This window comes from Pelobates fuscus, chromosome 9 (assembly GCF_036172605.1).
Source record: "Pelobates fuscus isolate aPelFus1 chromosome 9, aPelFus1.pri, whole genome shotgun sequence".
NCBI classification, from domain to species: domain Eukaryota; kingdom Metazoa; phylum Chordata; class Amphibia; order Anura; family Pelobatidae; genus Pelobates; species Pelobates fuscus.
The window spans coordinates 137,172,510-137,190,567 of NC_086325.1; the positions used below are offsets into that span (position 1 = coordinate 137,172,510).

Sequence of the window (18,058 nt, forward strand, 5' to 3'; positions counted from 1 at the left end):
TGGGCCCGAGGACCATAACTTAGCAGGCACCTGAGTTTTTAACTCATCTGGGAAATTGGACCTAGGTTCTGCTGCTTCCTCATTGGGTTTTTCTAATTGCAGCATCAAAGGTAAGGAGCACAGGGCTGAAGTGTCAGAAGCAGATAGAGGTGTAAACATTTCTACCTGTCCATCTGGAGTGAAGGTTATAGATGCCTGCAGGCGTGAGAGGACATCAGCGCCTAACAGGTTAATTGGGCATGTGGAGGAAACTACAAAACGAGCAAGTAAGCTTGTGCCAACCCGCAGAGGGGTTGTTAGAGGACTGTGTCTCGGTTGGCCATCCACTCCAACACAGGAGACATCAATACTTGACAAGAAAGATGGGTCTGGCAGGTCTTGTTCTCTGAGAACACTTCGGGCTGCGCCTGTGTCAATAAGAAATGTGGTAGGTTGGCCTTCAATGGGTAAAGTCACTGTGGCAAGTGCCCCCCCCCTTTATCCCCTGTAGACACTGCCATGACAGGGGTTAATGACACAGGTTTGCCAATTTCCTAATCATCATCTGGTTCCTCAACAATTGGAACCGTTTTCTCGGCCTTAGGGGCCGGGGCAGGCTTGGGAAACTTTTTGGGCTCCCCTGTGGGAAACTTTTTGGGCTCCCCCGGTTCCCTTTTGGGTTCTGGACAGTCACTTCTGTAGTGTCCCTTAGCCCCACAATTAAAACATGTTACGTCCTCTAACTTGACACCCTTGGTGCCAGGGGTGATTGGGGCGGCACGGGCCACCATGAGAGGAGCTGGATTGGGTCTTCTGGGGGTTTGGGCAGATTCCAAACCTCTAGCAACTAGGAGTAACGTATCTAGGGGAACAACCTTGTATTCAGGGCGTGCAGCAATGATTCCCTTGCGTATGGAATCTTTAACACCTTGGACAAACGCACCTGATAGCATTTGTGAATGAATTTTGTCAGTGAGATCAAATCCCAAATCTGTAAACATTTGATATAGTCTTGCATGAAACCTTTCCACTGATTCTCCTTTGTCTTGCACAACATCAGTAAGGCCAGCAGCTTGATCTGCAAGTTTATCCTTAGCCCAATCTCTTAATTGATTGCAAAAGGTTACTCCGGAGGGGTAATCAACATCACTTGTAAGCAGATCTGTACTGAGGTGGCGGGCCATGCTGGGCCAATATGCATCCCCTGCTTTAATAGCACAAATGCTCAGTAGGTCACGCCAGGCGGCGGAATAAGTCTTTTGTATCTGAACTATCCCTCGGTAAAAAGGCATAGGCTGCTTCTCTGGGTCAGGGAGAGATTTCATTAAAGCACTAGCTTGTGTGGGATTTAAAGCAACATATTTAGGAGGGGCCCGCTCTCCCCGACCCTTATGGCCGAAGGGATCTTCAATAGAACGGTGGGTCGAGACTCTTGCAGCCTCTAATGAATCCTGGGACAGCCTGTCATCCCTGTCATCCTCTTCCTCATCTAATTCTATGATCTGGGCCCTTCTGCGTGAGGGGATCACCTGAGGTGACAGGGCCGGGGGATGAGAGGGAGTCCCGGAGGCGGGAGTCGCCATTGGGTCATAATCATGGGACCGGTAATCACCGGGAAGCACCGGCATCAGGGGTGCTGAATGACTGGGGGCCGCCATATTGGAGGCCGGGAAGGAAGTTGCATTGGGGTTAAGGGAAGAAGTGGCGGCCATGTTGGATGTGGGCACATCCGGGGCAGACTGTATCGGACTGGGCATGACCGGAACCTGGGGAGTGGCTTGGGGAAAGGGGTATGGATAATTAGGATAGGGCATGGACATGGGGTATGGGTAGGGGTATGGCCAAGCCATCTGGGTGGGTGCTGGGGCGGAACCTGGAGTGGGCAGGAAGGTTGGGTAGGGGTTGGCAAAGGGGGTGGGAACCTGGGCCGTGGTAGGGACGGACAAGGGAGAGGATGGAGATGAATCAGTAGAGGCGGGTGAAGAAGGAGGAGCCGGAGTGGGATCAGCAAGATTGACAGTGGCAGGGGAGGAGGGGTTAGTGAACTGGGCAGATGCAGATGGGAGGGTAGGATTATCAACGGAGACAAAGTGTGGGGAAGGAATAGCAGATGAGATGTTAGCATTAGACGTAGAGGGTGGTTTAGGGATGGATGAGGATGATGGGAGTGTTAGGGCAGGAGAAGGGGAAAAGTAAGATCCATCAGGACCGGGCAAACGGGAGAGGTAACGGGATGGGGGTTGGGAGGATTGGGAGTGGGATACATAGTCAGCTGGCAATCTCTCATTGCTGACTGAACCTTGGGGATAGACATTCCCTGGGCGCCATTTTGGGGCGCTGGCTGAGGACAAGCCCCAGCGACACAATCATTATGGTACACAAACATTTTCACACCCTTGTGAATTATTTCTTCCTCAACCCAACCTTCTTGCTGAATAGCCTTCGCTACTCTGTACCATGCTTCAGCTGTTTTTAATAAATCATTATTTGCAAGCTTGCCTCTCTTTTCCATCAATAATCTACGCCAACTTTCTGGTTGCAATCTGCCACATGTCGGCACAGCAATTTTACATACTTTTGCAATCTTTTCAACACCTTTAACCATCTCCTCACCCTCTCTGTCATCAACTAAATCACATGCTAACCAGCCCTTACTGGGCTTACTTAAATCCTGCCCCATAATCCCTTTCCCCCTACACCAGCGTCCTAGATATAGGGAAAGACAAGGAAAATTGAACCGGAACGTCTACAATGCTCGACTGCCACCTGAGAATCGTGGGTCCTTCTCAAGTGCGTCTTCCCAAAACGTAGACTAGTCACTGAATCCGCCTACCCGGGGTGGTAGACACGGATTGGAGCGAGGTGAGAAGTGTGTGACCAATCACTTCTCTATTAAGAGGAATGGGAGTGGATAGTATAATAGTACAGGAAGTGTAGAAAAGGTAAAGAGTAAGGAAAAAATCCTTAGAGACAGACACAGGAGTTTAAATGACTCCACATTAAACAAACAAGACAACAGTACAGTTGAAATACAGTGCATGCATCACAGTTCAAATGAAATCCACAGTAATCCCTTTCCTTTAATCATGTGCTTACTCCAAAGTCACCTCCCTCAATCTCGTAGTGTCCCCGCTCGGAAGAACGACTTTCGTAAGTCTCACTACCAGCGGCCAAGGATAACAGCTAACACCGGTCCGAAATCCTTTCTAGCCTCCCTCGTTACAGCAGTCCACTTAAAGTGGCCGCGCCACCCTCACTCCCGTAGTGCCCCTATAAAACCCACTTTATAAGTCTCACTACCACGTGATGCGGAAAACAAGCAATGCCTGCCTGAATCCCCCCAGGAAACTGAGTCCCCTGCCACAAGGCTAAGTCTCCTACCACAATTAAATAATCAGTGGACCTTCAACTCAACTAGAGCCGAAGGGTCCGGGTCAGGACGTCCCCAACTCAACTAGAGCTGGAGGGTCCGGGTCAGGATGCCCCCAACTCAACTAGAGCTGGAGGGTCCGGGTCAGGATGCCCCCAACTCAACTAGAGCTGGAGGGTCCGAAAGCGCACAGTGAAGCTAGCTAGGCTATCAGAGTGACACAAAATTGGATCACAGGAAACTATGATTCTACACAGATCCCACAGTTCCAGAAACTTCTTTTTCCATACAGCCACAGCCACGAGGCTCCTAAAAGAAGTAAACAGGCAAAGAAGACCCCCAGGAAACTTCCACAGGTCCACCCCCCTTTTTCCTTACAGCCACAAGCACGTGGCTCCTAAAAGGAGTAAAACAGGCAACAGGACTCCAGGCAAATCCCCCGGGTCCACCCCCCCTTTATCCCAAAAAGGGGAAACAAACAAACACAGGACCCCCAGGCAAACTACCACGGGTCCACCCCCCCTTTATCCCAAAAAGGGGAAACAAATAAACATTCAGCCCGGGCAAACAAACTAGACACACCCAGGCAACAGATAGACTAAATGCAGGTAACAAATGGGTAATAAGACTCCGGGCAAGATATTACCTGTCTTTGATGTCCTCCCGGGAAGCAGTCACAGACACGTGGACGGGTCAATCAAAGGGGCCGGAACATACCGGTGGCTCTGCAGAAGTCTCTACCGTGTACCTGGAGGTGATCAATCTCCTTTCCTTCCCCCTGGATTCCTCCGTCCACCCTTGTCTTCCTTAGGACGGCTCACCGGCCAGACATAGCCCGGAGTCCCTGTTCGGGCGCCAAAGTTGTTATGGTACTTTTTCAGTAAACCAAAATGTTTAAGTGTCTATCTGTTCCTGTCCAAATTAAAGAGAATTGAATTGCGTATATACGCTGAAGTAATTCAGTCTGACACACGGAGTTCAGGTTAAAATAACTTCGAGGAAATTTATTGGCAAGTGCACAATCAGAGGGCGCGCAGGCCCTTTTAAGAGACATTTTCGTCATCATTGATTATCAAGATATCAGTGAATAAACATCATTAATTGGATTAATTGTTAAGTGTCTGGATTAGTGTCCACCTATCAATATAATTAATTGGATCAAAAACTAAGTGGTTAGTTCCGTGTCCACCCATCGAGAGGTGGTATTATTTTAGACACGGGTGGGGACAAGGGGGTCTTGAGCGTCATTTTACTCGGTCGGTGATGTCAGATATCGTGGTTAGGTGCAAGGTCTCTTATGAATAGAACATTTCATTACTACTGTGTTCTCATGGCCTTTAAATTATACTATGTTGCGAGTTAGGGGAAATTCAGCAGTTCCTGGGTTAGTCATATCTTTATGGAGAATACAGTCTTTGTCTATTGTGTTAGATGTGCTGAGAAATTCTGTCATGTAATGTGGTTTTCATATGGAGAAGTCAGGTTATGAGGACAAAATGGAGGATTTGTCACAGCATCAGGTTAAAATGGAGTTAGTGCAATAATTCAATACAAGTACAATAAAGATTTTTTAATAATTCTACATCAGTGCCAATGCATCTAATGATGTTTTGGTTCGTATCCTTTGCAGATTTTTCTTCCAGAAGGGTGGATCTCTCGGTCAGTAGTGCTCTGTGATAGGCTGACTTGAGGCATCTGTTGGAATATCCTTTCATTTTAAACTGCAATCTTAGTGTTTTAGCTTTAAGTTTAAAGTCTTCAAGAGTGGAGCAATTCCTTTGTCTTAAGAGAAAATTAAAACGTCTTTTGGTGTCATGGAGCTGCTTAACTCATGTCCAATCACTGTTTTGGCCTAAGATGCTAAATACTGCATTTTTGCCACTGGGGGCAGCACCATGGTGGCAGGAGGGCTGGATGCAAAAGGACACTTTGCTAAATTCTACCTCTTTCTCTGTTTAGTTTTCTTGGGGATTGTGACTTCTGAAGCCAATTGAAATGGCAGACAGAGATCCAGAAAACCCTGTGTCTGATGAGAAAAATGAAGACATAAATAAAGATTTGGAACTTTTCACTGGGATCTCTCATAGGCGCTCTATCATCATAGTCATGATCCTCGTTTATATTAATCTCATCAATTATATGGATCGTTACACAATTGCAGGTAATGTGTCAGTTTGTTTTCATAATCCATGATTACCAAGATACAGGACATAGCCTATATGTTCCCACATTCCTTTTTATGATTATTCCATATACCATGAATTTAGAAAATTAATGGGAAAACTGCAAATTTTAGGTCAATAGAGTCAAAGATGAAAAATCCTCTAATTGTTTTCATACTAGGTATTCTGCCCTTAAATTTGCAATTTTCAGGTTAATTCCCTACACTTCACCAGTAGTGTGATCATTGCCCCCCTTCCCCCGAATTGTGTAGTAGTTATACTTTCTTGTGTATAGTATTATGAATCTCAACAGTCGTGGAAGGTCAATCGTGCTGGGGGCTGGTTAGCCTCTCACCCAAACCACCACATCAACCTGTAGTGATTATGGTGCTTAGGATTCCCCTTTAAGTGGCTAAAATTGTCCTTTTTAAGGAACAGGACCCCAAAGCACACACACTATGTACGCAAAAAAAGCACCATAGCTAAGGTTTAACAGACAAGTACCAAAACAGAGTTATGAAGGGGTTTAATTAAAAAATCATATATAACTTTGCCATTGTACATTTTTCTAGCCATAATAACGTATAAAGGATATTAAACTCTATCTTGCGATTTTAGACATTGTTTTTTTTTTGTACTTGTTTACATAGGTGTCCTCCCTGTTATTGCTAATGATTTCAGGATAAAGGACAGTGACTCCGGACTGGTTCAGACAGGTACACCCCTAAATAAATGAATCGGCCTTTTTCTGTGTGTTCTATGTCAGTAAATATTATATCTCCTGAGCAGAGGCATAACTACAAACCACGGGGCCGCAGTGCGAAAATTGTCCTGCCCCCCATGTCTTGAAGGGTTTACTGAATTGACGTGTTCAAGGATTCGGTTTTTGAAAGGTCTAAAAGTTTTACCTATATATTTGAGATCACAACTGCAAGTAAGGAGGTAGATCAGTCCTGAGGTTTGGCAGTTAAAAAATGTATTCACCGTATGTGTGTAGGTATTGGTCGAATTAGAGAAAGTTTTGGAATTTCTCCGAATAAATTTGCAGGCCTTACACCGGCCGCATTGGAAGGTACCTATTGCTGGAGTTTTAAGCCAAGTGCTCTGCCTAGTTGGTAGAGAGAGGCGGCTGGGTACCAGAAGGTCTTTGAGGTTGCGGCCTCTTCTGGCCGTAAGTGACACATTTGGCGTCAGGACTTCTTTGAGGTGATGGTCCTGGTAGATAAGGGGCCAGTATCTTTCTAGTATGTGTTTAACTGGATCCCATCCTGAGTCGAAGGTGCCAATGCATCTAATGATGTTTTGGTTCGTATCCTTTGCAGATTTTTCTTCCAGAAGGGTGGATCTCTCGGTCAGTAGTGCTCTCTGATAGGCTGACTTGAGGCATCTGTTGGAATATCCTTTCATTTTAAACTGCAATCTTAGTGTTTTAGCTTTAAGTTTAAATTCTTCAAGAGTGGAGCAATTCCTTTGTCTTAAGAGAAAATTAAAACGTCTTTTGGTGTCATGGAGCTGCTTTACTCATGTCCAATCACTGTTTTGGCCTAAGATGCTAAATACTGCATTTTTGCCACTGGGGGCAGCACCATGGTGGCAGGAGGGCTGGATGCAAAAGGGCACTTTGCTAAATTCTACCTCTTTCTCTGTTTAGTTTTCTTGGGGATTGTGACTTCTGAAGCCAATTGAAATGGCAGACAGAGATCCAGAAAACCCTGTGTCTGATGAGAAAAATGAAGACATAAATAAAGATTTGGAACTTTTCACTGGGATCTCTCATAGGCGCTCTATCATCATAGTCATGATCCTCGTTTATATTAATCTCATCAATTATATGGATCGTTACACAATTGCAGGTAATGTGTCAGTTTGTTTTCATAATCCATGATTACCAAGATACAGGACATAGCCTATATGTTCCCACATTCCTTTTTATGATTATTCCATATACCATGAATTTAGAAAATTAATGGGAAAACTGCAAATTTTAGGTCAATAGAATCAAAGATGAAAAATCCTCTAATTGTTTTCATACTAGGTATTCTGCCCTTAAATTTGCAATTTTCAGGTTAATTTCCTACACTTCACCAGTAGTGTGATCATTGCCCCCCTTCCCCCGAATTGTGTAGTAGTTATACTTTCTTGTGTATAGTATTATGAATCTCAACAGTCGTGGAAGGTCAATCGTGCTGGGGGCTGGTTAGCCTCTCACCCAAACCACCACATCAACCTGTAGTGATTATGGTGCTTAGGATTCCCCTTTAAGTGGCTGAAATTGTCCTTTTTAAGGAACAGGACCCCCAAGCACACACACTATGTACGCAAAAAAAGCACCATAGCTAAGGTTTAACAGACAAGTACCAAAACAGAGTTATGAAGGGGTTTAATTAAAAAATCATATATAACTTTGCCATTGTACATTTTTCTAGCCATAATAACGTATAAAGGATATTAAACTCTATCTTGCGATTTTAGACATTGTTTTTTTTTTGTACTTGTTTACATAGGTGTCCTCCCTGTTATTGCTAATGATTTCAGGATAAAGGACAGTGACTCCGGACTGGTTCAGACAGGTACACCCCTAAATAAATGAATCGGCTTTTTTCTGTGTGTTCTATGTCAGTAAATATTATATCTCCTGAGCAGAGGCATAACTACAAACCACGGGGCCGCAGTGCGAAAATTGTCCTGCCCCCCATGTCTTGAAGGGTTTACTGAATTGACGTGTTCAAGTATTCGGTTTTTGAAAGGTCTAAAAGTTTTACCTATATATTTGAGATCACAACTGCAAGTAAGGAGGTAGATCAGTCCTGAGGTTTGGCAGTTAAAAAATTTATTCACCGTATGTGTGTAGGTATTGGTCGAATTAGAGAAAGTTTTGGAATTTCTCTGAATAAATTTGCAGGCCTTACACCGGCCGCATTGGAAGGTACCTAATGCTGGAGTTTTAAGCCAAGTGCTCTGCCTAGTTGGTAGAGAGAGGTGGCTGGGTACCAGAAGGTCTTTGAGGTTGCGGCCTCTTCTGGCCGTAAGTGACACATTTGGCGTCAGGACTTCTTTGAGGTGATGGTCCTGGTAGATAAGGGGCCAGTATCTTTCTAGTATGTGTTTAACTGGATCCCATCCTGAGTCGAAGGTGCCAATGCATCTAATGATGTTTTGTGTCGTATCCTTTGCAGATTTTTCTTCCAGAAGGGTGGATCTCTCGGTCAGTAGTGCTCTCTGATAGGCTGACTTGAGGCATCTGTTGGAATATCCTTTCATTTTAAACTGCGATCTTAGTGTTTTAGCTTTAAGTTTAAAGTCTTCAAGAGTGGAGCAATTCCTTTGTCTTAAGAGAAAATTAAAACGTCTTTTGGTGTCATGGAGCTGCTTTACTCATGTCCAATCACTGTTTTGGCCTAAGATGCTAAATACTGCATTTTTGCCACTGGGGGCAGCACCATGGTGGCAGGAGGGCTGGATGCAAAAGGGCACTTTGCTAAATTCTACCTCTTTCTCTGTTTAGTTTTCTTGGGGATTGTGACTTCTGAAGCCAATTGAAATGGCAGACAGAGATCCAGAAAACCCTGTGTCTGATGAGAAAAATGAAGACATAAATAAAGATTTGGAACTTTTCACTGGGATCTCTCATAGGCGCTCTATCATCATAGTCATGATCCTCGTTTATATTAATCTCATCAATTATATGGATCGTTACACAATTGCAGGTAATGTGTCAGTTTGTTTTCATAATCCATGATTACCAAGATACAGGACATAGCCTATATGTTCCCACATTCCTTTTTATGATTATTCCATATACCATGAATTTAGAAAATTAATGGGAAAACTGCAAATTTTAGGTCAATAGAATCAAAGATGAAAAATCCTCTAATTGTTTTCATACTAGGTATTCTGCCCTTAAATTTGCAATTTTCAGGTTAATTCCCTACACTTCACCAGTAGTGTGATCATTGCCCCCCTTCCCCCGAATTGTGTAGTAGTTATACTTTCTTGTGTATAGTATTATGAATCTCAACAGTCGTGGAAGGTCAATCGTGCTGGGGGCTGGTTAGCCTCTCACCCAAACCACCACATCAACCTGTAGTGATTATGGTGCTTAGGATTCCCCTTTAAGTGGCTGAAATTGTCCTTTTTAAGGAACAGGACCCCCAAGCACACACACTATGTACGCAAAAAAAGCACCATAGCTAAGGTTTAACAGACAAGTACCAAAACAGAGTTATGAAGGGGTTTAATTAAAAAATCATATATAACTTTGCCATTGTACATTTTTCTAGCCATAATAACGTATAAAGGATATTAAACTCTATCTTGCGATTTTAGACATTGTTTTTTTTTTGTACTTGTTTACATAGGTGTCCTCCCTGTTATTGCTAATGATTTCAGGATAAAGGACAGTGACTCCGGACTGGTTCAGACAGGTACACCCCTAAATAAATGAATCGGCTTTTTTCTGTGTGTTCTATGTCAGTAAATATTATATCTCCTGAGCAGAGGCATAACTACAAACCACGGGGCCGCAGTGCGAAAATTGTCCTGCCCCCCATGTCTTGAAGGGTTTACTGAATTGACGTGTTCAAGTATTCGGTTTTTGAAAGGTCTAAAAGTTTTACCTATATATTTGAGATCACAACTGCAAGTAAGGAGGTAGATCAGTCCTGAGGTTTGGCAGTTAAAAAATTTATTCACCGTATGTGTGTAGGTATTGGTCGAATTAGAGAAAGTTTTGGAATTTCTCCGAATAAATTTGCAGGCCTTACACCGGCCGCATTGGAAGGTACCTAATGCTGGAGTTTTAAGCCAAGTGCTCTGCCTAGTTGGTAGAGAGAGGTGGCTGGGTACCAGAAGGTCTTTGAGGTTGCGGCCTCTTCTGGCCGTAAGTGACACATTTGGCGTCAGGACTTCTTTGAGGTGATGGTCCTGGTAGATAAGGGGCCAGTATCTTTCTAGTATGTGTTTAACTGGATCCCATCCTGAGTCGAAGGTGCCAATGCATCTAATGATGTTTTGTGTCGTATCCTTTGCAGATTTTTCTTCCAGAAGGGTGGATCTCTCGGTCAGTAGTGCTCTCTGATAGGCTGACTTGAGGCATCTGTTGGAATATCCTTTCATTTTAAACTGCGATCTTAGTGTTTTAGCTTTAAGTTTAAAGTCTTCAAGAGTGGAGCAATTCCTTTGTCTTAAGAGAAAATTAAAACGTCTTTTGGTGTCATGGAGCTGCTTTACTCATGTCCAATCACTGTTTTGGCCTAAGATGCTAAATACTGCATTTTGGCCACTGGGGGCAGCACCATGGTGGCAGGAGGGCTGGATGCAAAAGGGCACTTTGCTAAATTCTACCTCTTTCTCTGTTTAGTTTTCTTGGGGATTGTGACTTCTGAAGCCAATTGAAATGGCAGACAGAGATCCAGAAAACCCTGTGTCTGATGAGAAAAATGAAGACATAAATAAAGATTTGGAACTTTTCACTGGGATCTCTCATAGGCGCTCTATCATCATAGTCATGATCCTCGTTTATATTAATCTCATCAATTATATGGATCGTTACACAATTGCAGGTAATGTGTCAGTTTGTTTTCATAATCCATGATTACCAAGATACAGGACATAGCCTATATGTTCCCACATTCCTTTTTATGATTATTCCATATACCATGAATTTAGAAAATTAATGGGAAAACTGCAAATTTTAGGTCAATAGAGTCAAAGATGAAAAATCCTCTAATTGTTTTCATACTAGGTATTCTGCCCTTAAATTTGCAATTTTCAGGTTAATTCCCTACACTTCACCAGTAGTGTGATCATTGCCCCCCTTCCCCCGAATTGTGTAGTAGTTATACTTTCTTGTGTATAGTATTATGAATCTCAACAGTCGTGGAAGGTCAATCGTGCTGCGGGCTGGTTAGCCTCTCACCCAAACCACCACATCAACCTGTAGTGATTATGGTGCTTAGGATTCCCCTTTAAGTGGCTAAAATTGTCCTTTTTAAGGAACAGGACCCCCAAGCACACACACTATGTACGCAAAAAAAGCACCATAGCTAAGGTTTAACAGACAAGTACCAAAACAGAGTTATGAAGGGGTCTAATTAAAAAATCATATATAACTTTGCCATTGTACATTTTTCTAGCCATAATAACGTATAAAGGATATTAAACTCTATCTTGCGATTTTAGACATTGGTTTTTTTTTGTACTTGTTTACATAGGTGTCCTCCCTGTTATTGCTAATGATTTCAGGATAAAGGACAGTGACTCCGGACTGGTTCAGACAGGTACACCCCTAAATAAATGAATCAGCCTTTTTCTGTGTGTTCTATGTCAGTAAATATTATATCTCCTGAGCAGAGGCATAACTACAAACCACGGGGCCGCAGTGCGAAAATTGTCCTGCCCCCCATGTCTTGAAGGGTTTACTGAATTGACGTGTTCAAGGATTCGGTTTTTGAAAGGTCTAAAAGTTTTACCTATATATTTGAGATCACAACTGCAAGTAAGGAGGTAGATCAGTCCTGAGGTTTGGCAGTTAAAAAATGTATTCACCGTATGTGTGTAGGTATTGGTCGAATTAGAGAAAGTTTTGGAATTTCTCCGAATAAATTTGCAGGCCTTACACCGGCCGCATTGGAAGGTACCTATTGCTGGAGTTTTAAGCCAAGTGCTCTGCCTAGTTGGTAGAGAGAGGTGGCTGGGTACCAGAAGGTCTTTGAGGTTGCGGCCTCTTCTGGCCGTAAGTGACACATTTGGCGTCAGGACTTCTTTGAGGTGATGGTCCTGGTAGATAAGGGGCCAGTATCTTTCTAGTATGTGTTTAACTGGATCCCATCCTGAGTCGAAGGTGCCAATGCATCTAATGATGTTTTGTGTCGTATCCTTTGCAGATTTTTCTTCCAGAAGGGTGGATCTCTCGGTCAGTAGTGCTCTCTGATAGGCTGACTTGAGGCATCTGTTGGAATATCCTTTCATTTTAAACTGCGATCTTAGTGTTTTAGCTTTAAGTTTAAAGTCTTCAAGAGTGGAGCAATTCCTTTGTCTTAAGAGAAAATTAAAACGTCTTTTGGTGTCATGGAGCTGCTTTACTCATGTCCAATCACTGTTTTGGCCTAAGATGCTAAATACTGCATTTTGGCCACTGGGGGCAGCACCATGGTGGCAGGAGGGCTGGATGCAAAAGGGCACTTTGCTAAATTCTACCTCTTTCTCTGTTTAGTTTTCTTGGGGATTGTGACTTCTGAAGCCAATTGAAATGGCAGACAGAGATCCAGAAAACCCTGTGTCTGATGAGAAAAATGAAGACATAAATAAAGATTTGGAACTTTTCACTGGGATCTCTCATAGGCGCTCTATCATCATAGTCATGATCCTCGTTTATATTAATCTCATCAATTATATGGATCGTTACACAATTGCAGGTAATGTGTCAGTTTGTTTTCATAATCCATGATTACCAAGATACAGGACATAGCCTATATGTTCCCACATTCCTTTTTATGATTATTCCATATACCATGAATTTAGAAAATTAATGGGAAAACTGCAAATTTTAGGTCAATAGAGTCAAAGATGAAAAATCCTCTAATTGTTTTCATACTAGGTATTCTGCCCTTAAATTTGCAATTTTCAGGTTAATTCCCTACACTTCACCAGTAGTGTGATCATTGCCCCCCTTCCCCCGAATTGTGTAGTAGTTATACTTTCTTGTGTATAGTATTATGAATCTCAACAGTCGTGGAAGGTCAATCGTGCTGCGGGCTGGTTAGCCTCTCACCCAAACCACCACATCAACCTGTAGTGATTATGGTGCTTAGGATTCCCCTTTAAGTGGCTAAAATTGTCCTTTTTAAGGAACAGGACCCCCAAGCACACACACTATGTACGCAAAAAAAGCACCATAGCTAAGGTTTAACAGACAAGTACCAAAACAGAGTTATGAAGGGGTTTAATTAAAAAATCATATATAACTTTGCCATTGTACATTTTTCTAGCCATAATAACGTATAAAGGATATTAAACTCTATCTTGCGATTTTAGACATTGTTTTTTTTTTGTACTTGTTTACATAGGTGTCCTCCCTGTTATTGCTAATGATTTCAGGATAAAGGACAGTGACTCCGGACTGGTTCAGACAGGTACACCCCTAAATAAATGAATCAGCCTTTTTCTGTGTGTTCTATGTCAGTAAATATTATATCTCCTGAGCAGAGGCATAACTACAAACCACGGGGCCGCAGTGCGAAAATTGTCCTGCCCCCCATGTCTTGAAGGGTTTACTGAATTGACGTGTTCAAGGATTCGGTTTTTGAAAGGTCTAAAAGTTTTACCTATATATTTGAGATCACAACTGCAAGTAAGGAGGTAGATCAGTCCTGAGGTTTGGCAGTTAAAAAATTTATTCACCGTATGTGTGTAGGTATTGGTCGAATTAGAGAAAGTTTTGGAATTTCTCCGAATAAATTTGCAGGCCTTACACCGGCCGCATTGGAAGGTACCTATTGCTGGAGTTTTAAGCCAAGTGCTCTGCCTAGTTGGTAGAGAGAGGTGGCTGGGTACCAGAAGGTCTTTGAGGTTGCGGCCTCTTCTGGCCGTAAGTGACACATTTGGCGTCAGGACTTCTTTGAGGTGATGGTCCTGGTAGATAAGGGGCCAGTATCTTTCTAGTATGTGTTTAACTGGATCCCATCCTGAGTCGAAGGTGCCAATGCATCTAATGATGTTTTGGTTCGTATCCTTTGCAGATTTTTCTTCCAGAAGGGTGGATCTCTCGGTCAGTAGTGCTCTCTGATAGGCTGACTTGAGGCATCTGTTGGAATATCTTTTCATTTTAAACTGCGATCTTAGTGTTTTAGCTTTAAGTTTAAAGTCTTCAAGAGTGGAGCAATTCCTTTGTCTTAAGAGAAAATTAAAACGTCTTTTGGTGTCATGGAGCTGCTTTACTCATGTCCAATCACTGTTTTGGCCTAAGATGCTAAATACTGCATTTTGGCCACTGGGGGCAGCACCATGGTGGCAGGAGGGCTGGATGCAAAAGGGCACTTTGCTAAATTCTACCTCTTTCTCTGTTTAGTTTTCTTGGGGATTGTGACTTCTGAAGCCAATTGAAATGGCAGACAGAGATCCAGAAATCCCTGTGTCTGATGAGAAAAATGAAGACATAAATAAAGATTTGGAACTTTTCACTGGGATCTCTCATAGGCGCTCTATCATCATAGTCATGATCCTCGTTTATATTAGGACAGTGACTCCGGACTGGTTCCGACAGGTACACCCCTAAATAAATTAATCAGCCTTTTTCTGTGTGTTCTATGTCAGTAAGTATATCTCCTGAGCAGAGGCATAACTACAAACCACGGGGCCGCAGTGCGAAAATTGTCCTGCCCCCCCATGTGTCTCATTCCCTCACCCCCAGCCCCTTCATGTGTTTCATCCCGTCGCCCCTCCATGTGTCTCATCCCCCTCTACAGGCCCCATGTAGCTCATGTAGCTTGTGTTTTATTTTCCCCCAAGCCCCACCCCATGTGTCTCAAATTCTCCCACCAGCCCCTTCATGTGTCCCATTTCTCCCTCTCTCCCCCCTAGCCCCTCCATGTGTCCCATTTCTCCCTCTCTCCCCCCTAGCCCCTCCATGTGTCCCTTTCCTCCATCTCTCCCCCCCTCCATGTGTCCCTTTCCTCCATCTCTCCCCTCCATGTGTCCCTTTATTTCCTCTATACCCCCTCCCCTCCATGCATTCCTTTCCTTCCTCTCTCCCCCCTCCCCTCCACGTGTCCCTTTCCTTCCTCTCTCCCCCCTCCCTTCCACGTGTCCCTTTCCTCCCTCCCCTCTGTGTCCCTATCCTCCATGTGTCCCTTTCTCCCTCATTCACCCCTGCCCTCTATGTGTCCCTTTGCTCTCTATTTCCCCTCTTTTCTCCATGTGTCCTTTTCCTCCCTCATTCGCCCCTCCCCTCTATGTGTCCTTTTGCTCTCTCTCTCTCTCCCCTCTTCTCTTCATGTGTCCTTTTCCTCCCTCATTCGCCCCTCCCTTCTATGTGTCCTTTTGCTCTCTCTCTCTCTCCCCTCTTCTCTCCATGTGTCCTTTTCCTCTCTGTCTTGCCTCTCCTATCCTGTACTTGTCTCGCCGCAGTTCCTTGTCTGAGAGGAAGTGCTCTCACAGTGAGCACTTCCTGTTAGACTGCTCGGCCAAACTACACACAGGCAGGAGGGGAGAAGCACAGTGCAGATCTCCCCTCCTGCCAGCCTCGGGAACCGCGGGCCCCGGGCCGTTGCGGCTGTGCCCCAGCCCAAATGATGTGCTGGCGGACCATGGACTCATGGTTGCTACTGCAGCTGGACCCCCTGGAGTGATGGGCTTGGTCGCAGTGGCAACCCCTGCGACCGTGGTAGGTTCGCCACTGCTTATCTCTACCTGTTACTAGGAGCATTGTTTAGAAGATTAAACTCTTCTATAGCGTTCATATGTAAATTACATTGATAACTTGTGGATTTTTTATTCTCCATCATTCTTCCTCCTTTTACATAGAAACATAGAATGTGATGGCAGATAAGAACTATTTGACCTATCTAGTCTTCCAAATTTCTAAATACTTTTATTAGTCCCTGGCCTTATCTTAAGGTTGGGATAGCCTTATGCGTATCCTACGCATGCTTAAACTCCCTCACTGTGTTAACCTCTACCACTTCAGCTGGAAGGCTATTTCATGGGTCCACTACCCTCTCTGTAAAGTAATACTTCCTGATATTATGTGTAAACCTTTGCCCCTCTAATTTAAGACTATGTCCTCTTGTTGTGGTAGTTTTTCTTCTTTTAAATATGGTCTCCTCCTTTACTGTGTTGATTCCCTTTATGTATTTAAAGGTTTCTATCATATCCTCCCTGTCTCGTCTTTCCTCCAAGCTATACATGTTAAGTTCCTTTAACCTTTCCTGGTAAGTTTTATCCTGCAAGCCATGAACAGTTTAGTAGCCCTTCTCTGAAATATAAATGTTACTGTATTTTTGTATTGTTTGTTTATTAAATGCATCTTTCTGATTGCTTGGTCTCACTGCTCTTCTCATTCTCTCCCTAGTGTTTATTTGTAGTTACATGGTGTTTGCTCCCGTCTGTGGGTACCTGGGGGATCGGTACAACAGAAAGTACATAATGGGTGGAGGCATCGCCTTCTGGTCAGTCATCACCCTGTCCAGTTCATTCATCACGAAGGAGGTAACATCACAAGGCATTCCATTAAAACCAATGATTTATTTCCTCTCAGGCCTATCCATTTTGTAGAATGCTTGTAGAGCTTTGATTGTCATCCATCAAATCTTATGAGGTGCAGTCATCATGCAGTTTGCCGAGTTCTCAAAATATCAGATTTACTGTGGCATTGCTGCTCTTGTTTCTTCAAGATATTTATAGATAACTGTTGCCCTTATTTTTACAGTACTTCTGTAGCTGATCACACGAGGCCTTGTGGGAGTTGGAGAAGCAAGCTACTCCACCATCGCCCCAACGCTGATTGCGGACCTATTCCTTCATGATGAACGCAGCAGAATGCTGTCTTTTTTCTATTTGGCTACACCTGTTGGCTGGTGAGTTTCTGATTCTGGACCATCTTCGTTTTTAATGTCATATAGCTTTTAACAATCAAGAATAGATTAGGGTAGGGTAATAGATTGTAAGGCTATTGCTGGAAAAAACCTTGCTGGATTTCGTAGAAGTTTTGGGTATTGTGTTTGATCCACACGACCAATTAATAGATAGTTGCCATAGATTATCTAAACCCCAATCAATTCAGAAAAATCTTCCACGGGACATCATTGCCTGTTTTGTTTCATATGAATTTAAGGAATCTATTCTGCGGTCAGCTCGAACAAATCAAATCAATTCTGGCTGTTATCAAAATGTACAGGTGTTTCGGGATCTCTCCTATGATACCAGACAGAAAAGGAAAACATTTAGTTCTGCAACCCAAATACTTAGATCTCACAATATAAGATACAGGTGGCTACACCCCTTGAAACTTTCGCTGACATATGAAGACAAAAGAGAGACTTTTGACACTAATATGGACTTGGTTGAATGGCTTAAGGGCAAGAAATTAATGCAGCAGCACCATTAAGTGGTTAAGAATATAACGCATATGGGGAGAAATGAAGTGTTACGCTGGGGAAGGGGGGGGAGAGGGGATAAGGGATAAGGGATAAGGGCAACAAGGAAAGAGAAAGAGAGAGAAGAGAGAAGAGAGAAGAGAGAAAAAAAGAAAAAGAAAAAAAAGAAACTAGGAGAGTGATTATTATTCAGGGAGAAAGCAGAAAGAAAGAGAAAAAAAAAAAGAAAAAGGGAAGGGAAAGAAAAAAAAGAAAAAAAAAAAAAAAAAAAAAGAAAAAACTCCCTTAAACAATTGCTCAATGGTACTACAATACGGATAATGTCCCACTCCTCGAATATAACAGCCTAAATATATTATAAGTGATATACTTACGGTAGTCTGTTTTACTACCATTGGATAATATGTTAACTTACTTATACTCACTATTATTAGAACGTCTAGGCTGACGGCCCC

The 18,058-nt window shown here is 43.2% G+C and overlaps 1 protein-coding gene across 1 annotated transcript in view; it reads left to right on the top strand.

Annotated features, from left to right (window-relative positions):
- The first annotated feature begins 5,344 nt into the window (after positions 1–5,344).
- LOC134573682 (protein spinster homolog 1-like) overlaps positions 5,345–18,058 on the top strand; it is a 30,593-nt gene continuing 17,879 nt past the window's right edge. Inside the window, exons 1-4 of the mRNA XM_063433463.1 lie at positions 5,345–5,510; positions 6,162–6,227; positions 16,580–16,716; positions 16,948–17,084. Coding sequence (XP_063289533.1) covers positions 5,345–5,510; positions 6,162–6,227; positions 16,580–16,716; positions 16,948–17,084 — 506 coding nt within the window. The remainder of the gene's footprint in view (positions 5,511–6,161; positions 6,228–16,579; positions 16,717–16,947; positions 17,085–18,058) is intronic.